This window comes from Delphinus delphis, chromosome 3 (assembly GCF_949987515.2).
Source record: "Delphinus delphis chromosome 3, mDelDel1.2, whole genome shotgun sequence".
In the NCBI taxonomy this organism is placed as follows: domain Eukaryota; kingdom Metazoa; phylum Chordata; class Mammalia; order Artiodactyla; family Delphinidae; genus Delphinus; species Delphinus delphis.
This window is the reverse complement of record NC_082685.1, coordinates 8,428,348-8,445,471: the sequence shown is the minus strand read 5'-3', so window position 1 is coordinate 8,445,471 and position 17,124 is coordinate 8,428,348. Positions and strand designations below refer to the sequence as shown.

Sequence of the window (17,124 nt, the reverse complement as noted above, 5' to 3'; positions counted from 1 at the left end):
GAGTCCCCCTCCTCTGCCCCTCTCCCTCTCTCCCTCCCTCTCTCCCTCTCTCTTTGCTGTACACCTGAAATTAACACAATACTGTAAATCAACTATACTTAACTATATTTTAAAAAATAGATAAGTAGGGCTTCCCTGGTGGCGCAGTGGTTGAGAGTCCACCTGCCGATGCAGGGGACGCGGGTTCGTGTCCCGGTCCGGGAAGATCCCACATGCCGCAGAGTGTCTGGGCCCGTGGGCCATGGCCCCTGAGCCTGTGCGTCCGGAGCCTGTGCTCCGCGATGGGAGGAGCCACGGCAGCGACAGGCCCGCAAAAAAAAAAAAAAAAAAGATAAGTAAAATGAGGTCATTAGGGCGGGCCCAAACCAATATGACTGGTGTCCTTATAAGGAGGATGTGAAGGCACAGGGAGAAAACAGCCATCCACAAGCCAGGGAGAGAGGCCACAGAACGACATTTTGATCTCAGATCCCCAGCCTCCAGAACTGTGAGAAAATAAAATGCTGTTGTTTATAAGCCATTCAATCTGTGGTATTTTGTTATGGCAGAAACGAATTCAAATTGTTCCCAGTTTTGGCCATTGTGACTAAATCTGCTATGTACACACTCTAATGCGTGGTCTTTTGTGGACGTGTATTTGTGGCTCTTCTGAAGAATACCGAGAAGTGGAATTCCACGTGGACATCCAGTGAATCCCCGAAGCTGCTGCTGAATTTCCAAGGGATGGCACACCCCGCATGTCCACGCTCTCCTCCTCATGCCTTTTGCAGGGGTTGCTTCTGCCCTTGTCTTGGCTGCTGTCCTGTGGAGATTCTGGATGTGGAAAGAATGTTTGTGCCATGAAAAGGACCAAAAGAAGGGCTCGGGGACGTTTTTCCTTTCAGTCTTGGACTCAGGCTTCTCCCCACTGCCCTATGCTTCCCTGGGCATATTATTCCTTGGAAAATTCCTGATTTTTAGAAAAAAATAATACACACTTGATGTTTAAGAAAAAGTGTTCCAGGGACTTCCCTGGTGGTCCAGTGGTTAAGACTCCACGCTTCCACTGCAGGGGGCACGGGTTCGATCCTCGGTCGGGGAACTAAGATCCCGCATGCCGCACAGTGCAGCCAAAAACAAAAAGAAAGAAAGAGAAAAGAAAAAGTATTCCATACAGAAAGAATACTGAAAAGGAAGTACATGCATACCTCAGAGATATTGCAGATTTGGTCGTGAACCACTGCAGTAAAGCAAATATCAAAATCAATCAATGGGGGCTTCCCTGGTGGAGCAGTGGTTGAGAGTACGCCTGCCGATGCAGGGGACACGGGTTCGTGCCCCGGTCCGGGAAGATCCCACATGCCGCGGAGCAGCTGGGCCCGTGAGCCATGGCCACTGAGCCTGCGCATCCGGAGCCTGTGCTCCGCAACGGGAGAGGCCACAACAGTGAGAGGCCCGCGTACCGCAAAAAAAAAAAAAAAAAATCAATCAATGGATCAATCAATAAAGAGAATATCATGAGTCACCGTTTTTTCTTTGGTTTTCCAGTACATATAAAAGTCACATTTACATTGTACTGTAGTCTATTAAGTGCACGATAGCATTATGTCTAAAAAAAAATAAATCTTAGGGACTTCCTTGGTGGTCTAGTGGTTAGAAATCTGCCTTCCAATACAAGGCATGCAAGTTCGATCCCTGGTTGGGGAACTAATATCCCACATGCTATGGGACAATTAAGCCCTGGCGCCACAACTACTGAGCCCATGTGCTCTAGAGCCCTTGTGCCACAACTAGAGAGAAGCCCGCGCACCGCAGCGAGGAAGATCCCGTGTGCCGCAACTAAGACCTGATGCAGCCAAATAAATAAATATTTTTAAAAACCCTTAATTTAAAAATATTGCTAAAAATGCTAACCATTATCTGACAACACACGGTTCCCACAAACGTTCAACTGGTAAAAAAAAATCTGCAAAGCGCAATGAAACGAAGTATGCCTGTAAAGATGAGGCCAAACTGAAACACCCAGAAGCATCAGTGTTTAGTGGTTAACGTCCTTCTGGGCAGCCAGAAATGGGCACAGTTTTCCCTCAAGGGGTGGTGCTCATATGAGTGGGGCGACATTTAGCTAATCCCTTAATCATGATGGTTGTGCAGCTTTCAATTTTCCAATCCTTTAAGCCACACTGTGCTGGACACTTTCTTACAGATAATTTAGTGCACTTGGATGTGTATTTCCTTGGGCCAGTCCTGGAAGAAGAAGTGCAAGTTCCTGGATATGAAAAACATATTAAAATACATTTATATGTTACATCTCGCATGTATTACATGAATGTGTGCGATATATTAATATACAAAGTATAATTTTATAGTTATGTATGTGTTTGTATTTAAACCAAAAAACATCACATGATAAAAATTTTAAATACAACAGAAAAATCCGAAAATAAGCTTTTCCTTCCTAATGGCTTCCTCTCAAAGCATCCCTTAGCAACAGTTTGATATTTCTTTTCCAAAAATAGTTTGCATATATTTACATATATATGTGCTATTAAAGATTTACAAAATTGTTTCCTATAGCATTTGCCATTTTATATCTTGCTTTCTCTCCTTATCATATATATATATATATATTTTTTTTTTTTTTTTTTTTGGCCGCACCGTGCTGGAATGTGGGATCTTAATTCCCTGACCAGGGATCGAACGTGTGTGCCCCGCATTGGAAGCGTGGAGTCTTAACCGTCTGACCACCAGGGAAGTCCCTCAGATATATTTTTTAACATGACCACAAAGGGATCTACTTCCTTAAAGACTGCATAGCATTTAATAGATTACAGCATAGCATGTCTTAATCTATTTAAACAGCCCCATGAACGGACAGAGAGGCGTTGCTAGTTTTTGTTATCATAAACAATACTGCCCGGATAGCTTATTCTCACATCTTTGCATACATTTACAAGTTTTTGTCACAGGTTGAGTTATTAGCTAGTTCAAAGGAAAATACATATGTGCATTTAAGTTTTAGCAGATGTTGTCAATATTCCATCCAAAGAATTTGCATAATTTCACGGAATAACAAAGTGTCGGAGTGTCTTTTTCTCTACATCTTTGCTACCATTGGGTAAGATACATCTTTTACAGTTTTGCCCATCTGCTACATTGTTTGGATTTTGCATTCCTTGGAGTAAACTTGAGTGAGTTTGCACAAATGTTTATAGGTTCTCTGTACAAACTTTATAATAGTTTCTTCTGTGTGGACACTCTCTTTCTTTCTGTCTGTCTTTTTTTTTTTTTTTTTTTTTTTTTGTGGTGCTGCATGGCTTGCAGGATCTTAGTTCTCTAACTAGGGATCGAACCTGTGACCTCTGCCATGGAAGCTTGAAGTCCTAACTACTGCATGCCAGGGAATTCCCAACCATCCTCTTTATTTACTTACTTTCCCAGCCTCCTTCCTGGACTCCTGCTAATTTATTCCTTTCCACTCTATCCTCTACAGGCTTCCAGAATAACCTTTCTCACAAGAAAATCTGGTCACATTGGGTCACCACTCAAAACATGTCAGAGACCTCACCCACACCCCGCAGCCTGCAGGATAAAGAGCCTATGCTCTTTAGTCTAGTTTAAAAAGTCCTTTATAATATGGTTCCTCCCCCATCCCAAATGCCCATTAATTGAGCACTAAGTTCAGATACCCTGTGGGTGCTGGGGACCCAGAGATGAATGAAACAGGCAGATGTCTGCTTTCTGCAGCAGTCTACAGCAGTTTTTACTATTTTTTTCATTATTGCCTCTCTATAGGAGAAAAATAGAATTATCTTTAATTTAAATCAGTTTTAATCTAATTACATTTAATTTCTCCCTAACAACAGAAATTAAATGTTTAGGAATAAGATTTTGTCAGGGAGGGTTGGCTTTGGAGGGCCACAAGCCATTGTCATGACTAAGGTTTTTTTGTTCTGTTTTGTTTTGTTTTCGCCACCCAAGAATTAGTTTTGGCCCTCTTGGGAGCCATATCACTCCCATTGAGAATGCATGCTCTAGAGGGAGAGCTGGACAGTAAACAAGTAAATGGAAAAGATCATTCCAGGGAGCCAAGCATGTTACTGTGAATTCCCTGGTGGTCCAGTGGTTAGGACTCTGCGCTTCCACTTCAGGGGACCCGGGTTTGATCCCTGATTGGGGAACTAAGATCCTGTAAGCCCCGTGGCGCAGCTGAAAAAAAAAAAAAGTTACTAAAGGAGGAAGAATGGTTGAGGGAGCCACGACATCTTGATCATTTGAATCAGAAAATCTCTTTCCAGACAAGGAAGACGAGCCTTGGTTTCTTCAGCTGCAAAATGGAAATAATAATTTCTCCCCACAGTTCCTGCAAACAGTGAAAGCTCAATAACTGAGCTTTGTTGTTATTATTAATTTTTAATTTTTTAAAAAACGTAAAGGAGATACGCTTCTATTTAGCTACCTAGCAGGGTACCAGCTACCAACCTCTCACACAGCCGGCGCCTCTACCTCCGTCCGTACGGTGGCGCTGTGGGGCACAGCGGTTGGGCTGCTCTAGGCAGCGGAATCGGAAGTCTCGTGCTCCTCCCACTTCCGGTCTTTGGCCCAGGCTTGGGCTGCGTGGAGAAGGTGTCCCAATGCCGACCGGAGACTTTGAGTGAGTCTGGGGTCATGGAGGGAGGCTTGGGAGGCGGACTGGGCGTTCTAGGGGGTATTATAGAATCTGGATGCGCCGAGGCCGCGGGAGCCGGGCCGCGCCTCATCCAGCCCTCCTCCTGGCCAACTTGTCCCCGCAGTTCGAAGCCCAGTTGGGCCGATCAGGTGGAAGAGGAGGGAGAGGACGGTGAGTCTGCCCTGTCGCCCCCGATCACCACAGCCAGCCCTCCAGGCCGTCACTGCTGCCTGTTCCAATCCCCCACCCTGGCACCGCCGTCTGACCCTGCATCTCCCCTCACGGCCAGCCCCTGCCCCGCGCCATCCTTATCCGGGCCAGCCTATCTCCAATTCCGGACGTTCACCTCTTCCTCCCATGCCACCGCCCAAATCCTTGATCCCAGCACAGCTGCTCCCCTTCTCCGGGGAGGAAGTTGTAACAGCCTCCCTCCTGCCTTTGTACTAGCGCCCGGGTGCCAGGGATCCCCTATGCTTGCCATTGCTGGAAGTTGCTACAGCCAGCTTCGTGTCCCCAGACGGCTATCCCAGGACACTTCCTGGCCAGTCGTCTGCCCTCGGTCCCGCCTTTCTCAACTCTTGGTGCGGACATCATCCCAAAGTTCCCTCCATTTCGGTTTGGGAGCTCTTGCCTCTCTATCTAATCCCTGTTCCCTACACTCCCTTTCACAGACAAATGTGTCACCAGCGAGCTCCTCAAGGGGATCCCTCTGGCCACCGGGGATACCAGCCCAGAGCCTGAACTATTGCCGGGAGGTGAGTGACAGACTCCTCTCCGTCCCTGGGCTGCCTCTTCTCCCCAGCCGCCTTCCTGCCTGGTCCCCATTCCCCAGGGCTCAGTTCCTCTTGTGTCTTCCCCTCTCCCAGCTCCACTGCCGTCTCCCAAGGAGGTCATCAATGGAAACATCAAGACACTGACTGAGTACAAGATAGATGAGGATGGCAAGAAGTTCAAGGTGAGGCTGGGGAAGAGGTGGGTGCCCTTTGCTTGGGGGCACTTGGACAAGGAGAGAATGATGTGTGTTGGGTGCATTGATGAGGAAGATCCCCTGGCCCCAGGAACCTTGAGGAGCTGGAAGCCCACACGTCTCCCCTTCTGTCTACAGATTGTTCGCACCTTCAGAATTGAGACCCGGAAGGCTTCAAAGGCTGTGGCAAGAAGGAAGGTAAGGACTTCCCTGGCAGTCCAGTGGTTAGGGCTCTGCGCGTCCACTGCAGGACACATGGCTTCAATCCCCGGTCGGGAAACTAAGAGCCCACATGCCGCGTAGTGTGGCCAAAAATAGAAAAGAATAAAAAAAAAAAAGAAGGGGGAGGAAGGTAAGACCCTTCTTCCCCTGTCTTGGGGGCGCCTCCAGGGCTGACTCAGAGAAAAATAGGAATCCTTTTCCCCGGTACCTTTATTTTTAGAAGTGGGGTTTAACTGTTTGCACTTGTTTTACTGGAGCAGAACTGAGGCCTGTTTGTAGTCTGTGGGGGGCCCTGAAAAGTCCAGCAGGTGCAGCAGTGGGTGGGCTTGATTCTTACTCCTCTTGGGTTGTCTACCAGGAGGAACAGAGCCAAGCCTTCCCCTCAGGTGGCTGTCACAGCAGAAGAAGTGGTAGCAATAAATACATGTGGCACAATTCCCGGCGTACTTTCTCTGTGTTAGACCCAGGTGCTTTGCAGGAAGTATTTTCTCATTCAGTCCCCGTAGCATTCCTGGGAGGTGTGGGGAGCATTGTGGTCCCTTTTTTTATAGGGGAGGAAGTTGAGGTTCAGGTTGTTTAATTAGCTCAAGGCCCCTGGAAGTCTGGGTGACCCTGCATACCCCTGCGCATCACTCCATGGTGGGGGCTGGTCCGCTACCTGCACGGCCCCCACCAGGAGCTGTTGGCTGTGGAGCTGTTTCCCCCCTGAGCCTCAGTTCTCTCATCTGGAACATGGGGCTGAGAGCTGCCCTTGCCTCCTGGAGCTGGTGTGAAGCTAGGGCCTGGCAGGCACTCAGGGAACAGGAACTGTCATCACCACTGCTTTGAGGAGCATTTGGGGAGGGTGTTGAGTGGGGTTCAAGGCCCAGACACCCTGGAGGTGGCGCTTGTAAGTCTAGGGTGCCAGTGGAGGGGGTCGCATTTGTCCTTGCCTTAACCTGTCCCCTATCCCGCCCTGAGCTCAGAACTGGAAGAAGTTTGGGAACTCAGAGTTTGACCCACCAGGGCCCAATGTGGCCACCACCACTGTCAGTGATGATGTATCCATGACATTCATCACCAGCAAAGAGGTAAGTGGGCCAAGAGGCTGGTGGCCAGGGTGGTGGTGGTGTCAGGGTTGTGCCAGCCCAGTCTGAGCTGCTCTGACCTGCCCCACCAGGATCTGAACTGCCAGGAAGAGGAGGACCCGATGAACAAGCTCAAGGGCCAGAAGATTGTGTCCTGCCGCATCTGCAAGGGCGACCACTGGACCACCCGCTGCCCCTACAAGGACACACTGGGGCCCATGCAGAAGGAGCTGGCCGAGCAGCTGGGCCTGTCCACTGGCGAGAAGGAGAAGCTGCCCGGAGGTGCCAGGGCCCGGGGATGCGGCTGGCAGGCTGTGGGGTGGAGGACAGGGATTGTGTGCGCCTCTGGGAGAGTCGTGGGTCGTCACCTGGTGTCTGAACGGGACCGCCACTGCTGGGGCTGTCGTCTCCCACACAACAGTGTCCGCACTGCAAGGCTGTGACCACAGGCCACGTTCGTTTGTGTGAGAGAGACTGGCAGGTGGGTGCTCTGACTGCTGGTGATGTCACCTGACTCTCCTCACTGGGGGCCGTGAGAGCCGCTCGTGGGCACGGCCGCGTGTGTGACTACATACACCGTGAGTGGTGGGGAGACGGTTGTTCCCCGGATGTGTCTGTGAGTTTCCTGACTTGAGTGCACTGTGTTTGCACGCCCACACCAAGGAGCAGACTCACCCAGGTGAGCAGCCACTTGTCACCTGCCCAGGGGCAGGTACCTGGGGGCTGTCCCTAACCCTGTGTACCTGTCTTCCCATGTGTTGTGAGGCTGGACATTGCTGTCAACCCCTGTGGGTTCTCTTGCTCTTCCTGTGCCGCCGGCAGGGTGTTGAGGTGGTGTCAGCTTCCTGCATATGACCTTTAAGTCGTGACCACGAGGCTTTGAAGGAATCAACCGATCACCTGTGGTTTGACAGATGGTGCTTGGGCGGGGCCGTGGCTGGAGCCGCCAGCATCCTGGGGCAGGTCTGTGCTGGGGAGGCCTGACTGGGCCTTGCTTTTGGTCTCCAGAGCTGGAGCCTGTGCCGGCCACTCAGAACAAGACAGGGAAGTATGTGCCTCCGAGCCTGCGGGATGGAGCCAGCCGCCGCGGGGAATCCATGCAGCCCAACCGCAGAGGTGAGGTGGCGAGCACCCTGGCACTGGGCCGGCGGGCGGGCACCTCCCTGCACCCTGTGATTATCCCGCGGGTGGGGCCGGCCCCTTACAGATGCCTCTCCTTGCCTGCCCAGCCGATGACAATGCCACCATCCGCGTCACCAACCTGTCCGAGGACACTCGTGAGACCGACCTGCAGGAGCTCTTCCGGCCCTTCGGCTCCATCTCCCGCATCTACCTGGCAAAGGACAAGACCACCGGCCAGTCCAAGGTGGGCTGGCGGCCAGGGGGCGGGGAGGGGTCCTCCATAGGTCCCAGTTGTGCCTTGAGCGTCCCTGACCCCACCCCCTCCCCCAGGGCTTTGCCTTCATCAGCTTCCACCGCCGCGAGGACGCCGCTCGCGCCATTGCCGGGGTGTCCGGCTTCGGCTACGACCACCTCATCCTCAACGTCGAGTGGGCCAAGTGAGACCCCTGCCTTCCCCCGCCCCCCCCACGGTGTCACGGCCCACAGACGCTCAGGCTGACTGCAGGCCCCAGGCCAGGTTAACAGCCACAAAGGCTGTCCTGGGGCGCAGGTCATTTACTGTCCTTCTCCTCTTACGGAGGGGCGCACGGCCCATGCGCAGCGGGGCCTTCCCGCCGGTCTGGCTCGTCGTGTGCTCTGCGCTGCCACCTGGTCTCGTCCTGCCCTGTCCCCCTCATCCCCGTTGAGTTCCCTGTGGTGTGGGTGTAGGGTGTGCTCTTGGGATTCCCTTAGGGGTCGGAAGCCCCCATACTTCCCATCCTCAGCCACCTCGTGTTTCTCTCTCTAGGCCGTCAACCAACTAAGCCGGCTGCTGCTGCTCGGCCCCCAGCCCCTGGGACCCTTCAGTGGCAGAGGGCAGCCTCCGGAAGCAGGGGGCTCCGAGGGCAATAAAAGATCTCCACCACCCTGTGCTGTTCCATTTATTCGCAGATGTCACTCACACTGTGGTGGGCGGGGCCAGGCCTCCTCCCCGCCTTCCCCCTCTGTTGTGGGTTTGCTCCCTGGCCCTGCCCGGGGTTACTGCTGCGGGTGGCGATTCCTGCTGCTCTGGCCTGGGCGCTCCCTGGTCCCACTGCAGGCCTTTCCTTGGGGAGGAAGTTTTGACTCAGGGCCTCTTGGGGGATCAGAGCCAGGGGCCTGCTGTGCTCTCAGCCTCCATTCTGCTGCTGGGTCCCGGTGTCTCGTGATGAGGAGGGGGCTGAAGATGGGCCAGGTCACGGACTCAACTCAGGGGACTGGGGCCCCGAGGTTTTGGGGGTGGCTGTGACATTGAGAGGCAGGGCTTGGCCGGAGCACTCCATGTTCTCTGGGGCCTGCCCCTGCCCGCAGCCAGGGCAGCGTCGGCAGCAGCAGTCCAGGCTGGGCACCACAGCCATGTAGAGCAGCGGGTGTACGCAGATGGCCAGGGGAACGAGGCCCCGTGTTACCTGATGGGCCACGTACGTCCTCCAGCTCAGTGCCGCCTTAGCCTGGGCCGCACTTGCAAAGCCTGGGCAGAGGGCTCTCCAGCGCTGCCGGGCATACACGTTGAGCACCCCTGTGACGTAGTAGGGCACATAGGAACTAGCGTAGAGGGCAATGCCACCGGCCACCAGCATCATCACGTGCAGCTTGTTGGCCGCTGTCATGCCGTGGCTCTGCAGCACGGCCTGCCCGAGGGCGCCGTAGGCCACCAGGCTGAGCAGCAGCGGCAGGCCGCAGCCCAGAGCCACGAGCGCCAGGCTGTAGACCCTGTAGGCCTCAAGCTGCTTGTCATCTGCTGTCCCCAGGCACTTGATGCAGGCAAGGGGCCTGTCCACAGTGCACTTGCCTTCCTGCTGTGGCCCACTCAGGTGGGAGAAGCTGAGCATGGGTGCGGCCAGCAGGGCTGCCAGTGCCCAGCCAGCAGCACTGATAGCCCAGGCGTGCTTGGGCCGCAGTTGGCTGTGGGTGAAGAAGGGGTGGACAATGCCCAGGTAGCGGTTGAGACTGATGCAGGTGATGAAGATGACGCTGCCCAGCAGGTTGCAGGTGAAGAGGAAGCGCTCCAGGCGGCAGGCAGTCTCCCCGTAGCTCCAGTGTTTGGGTGGGTAGAAGTAGGCGGCCAGCGGGGGCAGCGTCAGGGCATAGAGCAGGTCGCTGACTGCCAGCTGGGCTGAGAAGATCACGGCTGGGTGCCAAGGGCGATGGTCCTGGGTGCAGAAGCGGTACAGGGCCAGGCTGTTGCCAGCCAAGGCCACCAGAAACACAGCCACCAGCATGGGCCACAGAAAGTCTTCCTGGAAACCGTTGAGGATGTGGTCAGCAGCCGCTGAGAAGTTGGCTGGGCAGTGTGTGGGACCTGGGGCAGAGAGCGTTGCTGCATCAGCCTGTCTCTGACCATGGCTCCCGCCGCCTTCAGAGTCGGAAACACTGTGACACCCATACCGGCTGTGCGCCAGGAGCCCTTTGCGGGGCATACTCCGCTGAGTACTTTTCCACACCCAGGAGCGGGGGGCCAACCACAGCTCCTTCGTACAGAGGGAATCTGTACGAAGAGGCCCAGAGGCCCAGAGCGGTTAGAAGCACAGAGTCCTTCATTCAGCCTCTCTCTGTGTCCCGCACCATCAAGAACCAGTTGGAGCAAGAAGCAGGGACGCAGGCTTCCCCGGTGGCGCAGTGGTTAAGAATCCACCTGCCGGGGCTTCCCTGGTGGCGCAGCGGTTGGGAGTCCGCCTGCCGATGCAGGGGACGTGGGTTCGTGCCCCGGTCCGGGAGGATCCCACATGCCGCGGAGCGGCTGGGTCCGTGAGCCGTGGCTGCTGAGCCTGCGCGTCCGGAGCCTGTGCTCCGCAACGGGAGAGGCCACAGCAGTGAGAGGCCCGCGTACCGCAAATAAATAAATAAATAAATAAATAAAAAAAAGAATCCACCTGCCAATGCAGGGGACACAGGTTCGAGCCCTGGTCCGGGGAGATCCCACATGCCACTGAGCAACTAAGCCTGTGCACCACAACTACTGAGCCTGCGCTCTAGAGCCCGCAAGCCACAGCTACTGAAGCCTGTGCGCCTAGAGCTGGTGCTCTGCAACAAGAGAAGCCACCACAATGAGAAGCCCGCCCACCACAACGAAGAGTGGCCCCCACTCGCCGCAACTAGAGAAAGCCCGCGCGCAGCAATGAAGACCCAATGCAGCCAAATAAATAAATAATAATAAAAGTAAAGGAAAAGAACCAGGGACGCATGTAACCCGGCAGTGACCACCCAGAGCCATCGGGGCCTGGGGTGGAGGAGAGGGAGCCCAGGTGAGTATCCCACCCCACTACACAACTCCCAGTCCGATCTGACAGTCGTCACCCCCTTAGTGTCACCCAAGTCCAGCCCCCACCATCTACCTGTTGGCTGCACTCGGGTCTCCCTGCTCTGGCCCTCACCCATCTGTTCTCTCACATCCTCCAAAGGGCACCTGAGACAGGTCACATCCCTATCCTCCCAGCCCTCCCCGGCTTCCTCCTCACATGGAAGAAAAGCCAGCGCTCACCTTTTCGCACAAGGCCCTGCAGGAGCTATCCCTCCCACCCCACCAGGGCTCTCATTTCCCACTCCCAGCTCCCTGGGACCGCAGTGTCCTGGCTGTTCCTTAAGTCACAGCCTGCCTCAGGGCCTTTGCACCGGCTGAGTCACAGGCAACAGGCATCCTTAAGGCTGTCCCACTCACCTCCTCCTGGTCTGGTCCTGAGAGAGGACCTGAGATCACTCTAACGTTGTGACTGCACCCTTGGTCCCCTACCCTGCTTATATTTTTGCCACAGCTTGTCACTCCATCTGATCACTGTAAGAAAAATCCCCAGAATGTTCCCTCCTGAGGGTGAGGCAGTGCCCTGCTACTGGCTTCCCAGTGCCCAGAACAGCACCTGGGACTGAGCAGTGCGGGGGGAAGCTGAGCTCTGCAGTTGACCCTTTACACACCCCACTCAGCCTCAACTTTCCAACCTGAGAATTGGCCTGTTCCCAGTTGGTCCAGCAGGCTGGCCAGGAGCTCTGTGCGAGGTGCATGTACCCCTTCCCTGACCCGGTCGGCTACCCCACTCTCACTTCTGCCTTCCTATCCCATCCCTCTGCCCTGGGAGGAAGTCGGTCCAGACGTGATTCTAAACCCCTTCTCCCCTCTGCCCTCCAGGAGCCGGCCGCCTCCACCCCCATGGCCCTGGATGTGTGCCTGGCTCACAGCAGTGCTGGCTCCTCACCTGAGGTGGTGGTGGCCGTGGCCCGCATGGCCTGCCTCTGGGTCTGCAGCCCAGTGTGCTGTGCTGCACACGGTCCTTTGCTGAGCTACTAGCAGCGCTGCTGGCCCTTCCCCTTCCCAGCAGCACCTTCTTCAGCCTGCAGAGCTGGTCTGGGCACACGCGTCACTTCCACCCCCGGTTTCCTTCCTCATGACACCCAATCCTCCAGAGCTGGCCCATCTGCTTGTGGGGGCCTTTGCTAGGCTGGGGGAGGGGCCAGGATGCCAAGGCACCAAAGCAGGGTCAAATCTGCCCGTCACCCTTGCCTGTGAAACAAGGCCCTGCACCTCCACTGCCCAGGGTCGGGGAAATGGGCCCAGGCTTCGGGCAGAAACCAGGCCCCCCATTTCAAGCACAGACTAAGACTCATGAGAAATCAGTTTATTAGAGGGGGAGGTTAGGAAAACAGTTCTCCTTTATGAAAGGAAACCGAGGGCTGCACCTGGAGGCCCAGGAGATGGGGAGCCCAGGGCAGCATGTCTCAGGCCCCAATCTGGGGCATTCCACCTGCCACCCAGGCTTGGCCTCAGGCTACTCTCTTAGGTGGCCACGGTCGGCCTCGCCTGTGGTCCCGGGCAGCCCCTCTGGGTCCCACCTTGGCCTGGGCCCCCGGGTGTCTGCCCTTGGCCTTTGGAGGCCTCCGGTCACTGCCTCGGTCAGGCTTCCGTTCCTTTACCCGTCGCTTCTTGCCTGGGGGCCCGGCAGGCCGCCTCCACTTGGCTGCCTTTGGGAACATGTCTGTGGGAAGAGACTGTGTCAGGGCCACCAGTGCACAGGGACAGACAAGCCCATGGTGCCCAGCTACACTGACCCCTGCCTGCCACACACCCTCATCAGGCTCCTCGCCCACAGCCTGGCGGAAATACTCGGCCTCATCCTCTTCCTCTTGCTGGCTGACCCCCTCTGCCTCTGCAGGGGCCCCGGGGTCCTCTGCATCGCTGTCCCCATCAGCCTCTGCCTGTGCCCGCTTCATGCCCGCCAGGCTCTTCTTCCTGGAGGAGGAACACTGGTCAACGTGGCAGCCTGCGCCCAGGACCCCGCCTCATCCGCCTGGCGATGAGGGCCTCTCGCTGTGGGCCTCTCGCTGCTCTCGCTTGCGCTGAACGTTCACACACCTGTGGGCCTCTCGCTGCTCTCGCTTGCGCTGAACGTTCTGGGCCTGCTGGTCCTGCCTCTGGGCCTTGAGCCGTAGCTTCTCCTCCTTGGCTGCCAGGGTGGCCTGCAGTTCCTCCTCTGTTTTGTGCACTAAATGGGAAGAGACAGCCACTGAGGCCTTCACCAAGATCCAGGTGAGCCCCCCAGTACCTTGAGACCCACCTTCTATCAGGCCTCAGACCCCGGTGCCCCTCCAGCCCCGTCCTCACCAAAACTGTGGAACAGCACGTTCCCTTCTCCTACACCCTCCTGGATCTTGATGAGCTGCAGTGTCATCCGAGGCCCGATCTGGAGGAACGGGGGAGGGGGTTGGGGGAGTGTGTGTCAGTCCCTCCTTGAGACTGGGGGAAGCCACCGGGCCTGCCTGGGCGGGGCCTCACCTCGGTGAGCCGCACTGCGCTCTGCTGGGCTGGCATGTTGCCGCGCCCTGCCACGGCCTGGGGCAGCACCGTGATGTTGTGCTCGCCGTCCGGCTCCGCTTCACTCTCGGACAGCCCTGCGCCCCTGTGTGGGGCACACACGGGGCTCAGCAGGGGATCCCGGGCTCCTGGGACAGCTCTGGGGCCCGCTGGCGTGCGGTGGCCCCCTGCCCCCACCCTGAGCCCTCCTCACGTGGCCAGCAGCTCACTGACGTCCTGCAAGCGACTCATGTTGGGGAACTTCTCCTGAAGCAGTTTCTTCATCCCACGACTTGCACCCACAGGGACAACTCTGATGCTACTGCAGGGGTCAGAGCGAGGGAGAACGAGGGTCAGGAGCCATGGGGTCGCGGGGCAGCTCCACCCCCCACACACCCTTTCCATGGTCCATCGGAGCGTATACTTTGAAACTACGCAATCACAGAGGCTCAGCAGCCGTGCTGTCATCAGCTGCAGAGCGGGGCCACACCCGCCACCCCACCCCACCCCAGACTCACTAATGGCGGAAATCCAGCTCCTGGGAGTCAGGGTTGTAGTTGATGAGAAGGCAGCGCTTGATGGTGTTCAGGTTCACCTGGAAGGGAGAGAAGAGAAGGCATGGCGCCACGTGAGCTGCACCCAGGCCCCACTGTGTGCTGGAGCCCGTGCCAAGCCCCGGCTATGGCTGCACTCCTGAAACCTCACAGTAAAAGGGCACAGAGTGCTGAGAGCACTGCAGGGATGGATGGGGCTGCAGTTGGTGTCCATGGGCTACCTGGACGTTGGCTAGAAATCCTGGGTCGGAGGCCCACTGAGGCCGTCGACACCAGACTTCCTGGTGACTGGCATCTAACAAGGCTAATTTGAAATCCACTGGTGCCACGGATTAGAAGCAGGGGCTCTGCTGCCAGACAAATTTAAAAATCTGGTCCTGCCTTCTTCTCCCTCGTAGCTGACCTGAGACTAGTGACTTCACCTCTATCAGCCTCAGTTTCCCCCTCTGTAAAATGGAGCCACAATACACGCTACTCTACTTAGACCAGCACTCAACGTGCATTTAGGAAATAAAGCACTATGGGCATAGTTTTCCACCTGCCAGATGGGACGGCAGCTCATGGAGGAAGCCTCTTGCGCAGTGTCACAGAACGCTATGAGTGGGATTCGACCTCAGAACCCGGAGTTCTCATCCTCAATGCTAGGAGGTGAAGACTGAGCAATCAACCCAAGGGCCCGTGCGTGGTAACTGTTGCCTGGCCCAGCCCACCTTGTGCACGTTGATGGAGGGGAACAGGTTCTGGAACATGGTGGCCATGAGCTTCACGTGCATGCCGTGGGGGCCAAAGCTGTTGAGCACCAGGAGAGGAGGGTGGGCAAACTGCTGCTCGTGCATGCGGTGACGTCGCAGCGAAGAAACCACATCACGCACCAAGGTGTACTGCAGGACAGGGTGACGAGTGGATAACTGCCAAGCACACGTGGCTGGGGCAATCCCCAAACCCAGCTCCTACCCCTCGGAGGCCTCATACCACCTCTAGTCCTTACCTTGTTGATCCGGAAGGTTAAGGTAGGGCCTCCCGGGAGGCGTATCAGCTTCTACAGAAAAAAAGGATCAGTGAGGGTCAAGGTGTCCAACTAGGGAGCAGGGGGAATGGGAACCTCTGCCCATCTCTTCAGAGCGTTTACTTTGAAGCCAGAATCACGGCAGCTCAGAGGCACAAGGGGTCATCATGAGAGCTGGGGGAGGAGGAGGGGGTGGGGGAGTGAGGGGTGAGAGCATCCACTCACAAAGTAGACACTGGTCTCCGTTTTGCTCAAGATCAGGAAGTGTGTGACCCCAAGGGGCCCAGCCACTGCCACACAATCTTTCAGAGAGTTTTTCTTTCGAATCTGGAAACGATAAAAAGAAAAAGGGATGATCACTGATATCCCCTTATTGAACAAAGCCTATACGCTTAAGCTGTTATGCCCTTTCTTGCATTTAACCCTCGGAAGAAGAGGGGAGGAGAGAAGAGTGCAATGCTCTTGACCTCTAGAGCCAGTCAGACTTGAATCTGAGCACCGCCTCTGTCCCTCGACAGCCAGCTGAGGCCCAGACAGGTTAAGTAACTTGACCGAGGCTTTTGAGAGAAGCCAGCCTTGCTGATTCCTGAGTCCCCTCTTAACCACCGGTCCTAGGCACCCAGCCAAGCTGCGCGCGGTTCATCTGCTCGCCCTCGCTGCTGCCACTCAAAGCCCTGAGAGGCAGCCACGATGGTCCCCATTAAGGGCTCCTTTCTCCAGCTAGGGAGACTGAGGCCTCGCGCGGTTTCGAGGATGGAGCCATCCCCACAGAGGACGGGGCCCACAGCGGGTGGAGATGGGCTGGGCGATGCAGACCTGCAGGCGGGTGGCGGTGAGCGGCTCCATGACCCGCCGCAAGTCCAGGCTGAGCTGTCGGACGCTGCGACCCGCGCGGCCCCGAGAGAACACGAAAGAGTGCGGCTGTGCGGCATAGGCCTCGAGGTTGCGGAGGTGCGCCTGGGCGCGCGCCCGCTTCTGGTGCCGGGACTGCGGGGGCGAGAGGCAAGAGGTGAGCACTGCAGCCACCGCCGGGACCCCACCCGCGCTGCCCGCTTTCCCGGCCGCCGCGCCTCACCCGCCCCGACTGCCCCATGCCAACGTCTCTTCCTCGAGGCCTCTTCTGCTGGCTGTTTCCGGCGCCGCACAGCTCACTTCCGGCGCCGGCGAGGCGACTACGTGAGGCGCCGCTGCGTGATGACGTCACCACATGGGCTTGCGCACCAGGTCGCGGGAAACCTCGGAGGGGTTGCTATGGAGACACCTGGTGCCTGTTTCTGTGGAAACCGGGGCGGGGGGGGGGGGGCGGCACGGTTCGAAATGAGCCATGGGTTCGAATCCCGCCTCGGCCATTTCCACCAGCTGTGCGATTTTGAGGCACACGTTCTCCACTCCAAGGCTCCTAAAGTATCCCAAAGTGAGGATGATCATCATTTCCTCTCTGACCCGCGAATTAAGAGAGATGATGTATGCACAGTACTTGGCACACTGGCGCCAGGCACTTGGGGACCCGAAAAGGGGATAGCACCTTGGCAGTTACTCATTTAGGCCCCAGGTCCTGAGGACCAGCTGTCCCCCGCGGGGGCCCTGTCTGCGGACGGGCTGAGGGATGGAAATTCCACATCACCTTCTGGAAATTCAGAGCAAGGCGGTAGCTTCGTGAATAATTCACCCCCTCCCAGTTTCCGCTCAAAGCCCCAGCCTTGGCCTCAGGCCTCTGGCTTCTTCCCCAGAACCTTCGGGT

General features: G+C 56.2%; 2 protein-coding genes and 2 non-coding genes across 5 annotated transcripts; 1 reads left to right on the top strand and 3 right to left on the bottom strand.

Moving 5' to 3' along the window:
• Positions 1-4,572: 4,572 nt before the first annotated feature.
• Positions 4,573-8,930, top strand: EIF3G (eukaryotic translation initiation factor 3 subunit G). The gene is made up of 11 exons (XM_060007687.1): positions 4,573-4,633; positions 4,773-4,819; positions 5,320-5,403; positions 5,515-5,603; positions 5,754-5,813; positions 6,803-6,907; positions 6,997-7,186; positions 7,913-8,020; positions 8,134-8,270; positions 8,357-8,463; positions 8,814-8,930. Exons 1-11 carry the CDS (start codon positions 4,614-4,616, stop codon positions 8,827-8,829), a joined length of 963 nt encoding a protein of 320 aa, XP_059863670.1. The 5' UTR covers positions 4,573-4,613; the 3' UTR covers positions 8,830-8,930.
• Positions 8,839-16,505, bottom strand: LOC132422747 (suppressor of SWI4 1 homolog). 2 transcript variants are annotated; one of them, XM_060007686.1, is made up of 13 exons: positions 16,459-16,505; positions 16,200-16,370; positions 15,609-15,710; positions 15,366-15,416; positions 15,088-15,258; positions 14,342-14,418; positions 14,038-14,145; positions 13,806-13,929; positions 13,635-13,713; positions 13,386-13,515; positions 13,099-13,262; positions 12,922-13,008; positions 8,839-10,346 (listed from the first exon to the last, which is right to left on the bottom strand). In XM_060007686.1, exons 1-13 carry the CDS (start codon positions 16,474-16,476, stop codon positions 9,241-9,243), a joined length of 2,388 nt encoding a protein of 795 aa, XP_059863669.1. In that variant the 5' UTR covers positions 16,477-16,505; the 3' UTR covers positions 8,839-9,240. The 2 variants fall into 2 exon arrangements, with proteins under 2 accessions (XP_059863669.1, XP_059863668.1); XM_060007685.1 differs by lacking the exons at positions 12,922-13,008; positions 13,099-13,262; positions 13,386-13,515; ... (7 more) ...; positions 16,200-16,370; positions 16,459-16,505 and adding an exon at positions 12,232-12,348.
• LOC132423786 (small nucleolar RNA U105B) lies at positions 14,225-14,304 on the bottom strand. The gene has a single exon (XR_009519095.1). It is a non-coding gene; the product is annotated as a small nucleolar RNA U105B (small nucleolar RNA).
• Positions 15,479-15,564, bottom strand: LOC132423782 (small nucleolar RNA SNORD105). Its single transcript, XR_009519091.1, has one exon. It is a non-coding gene; the product is annotated as a small nucleolar RNA SNORD105 (small nucleolar RNA).
• Positions 16,506-17,124: the final 619 nt, after the last annotated feature.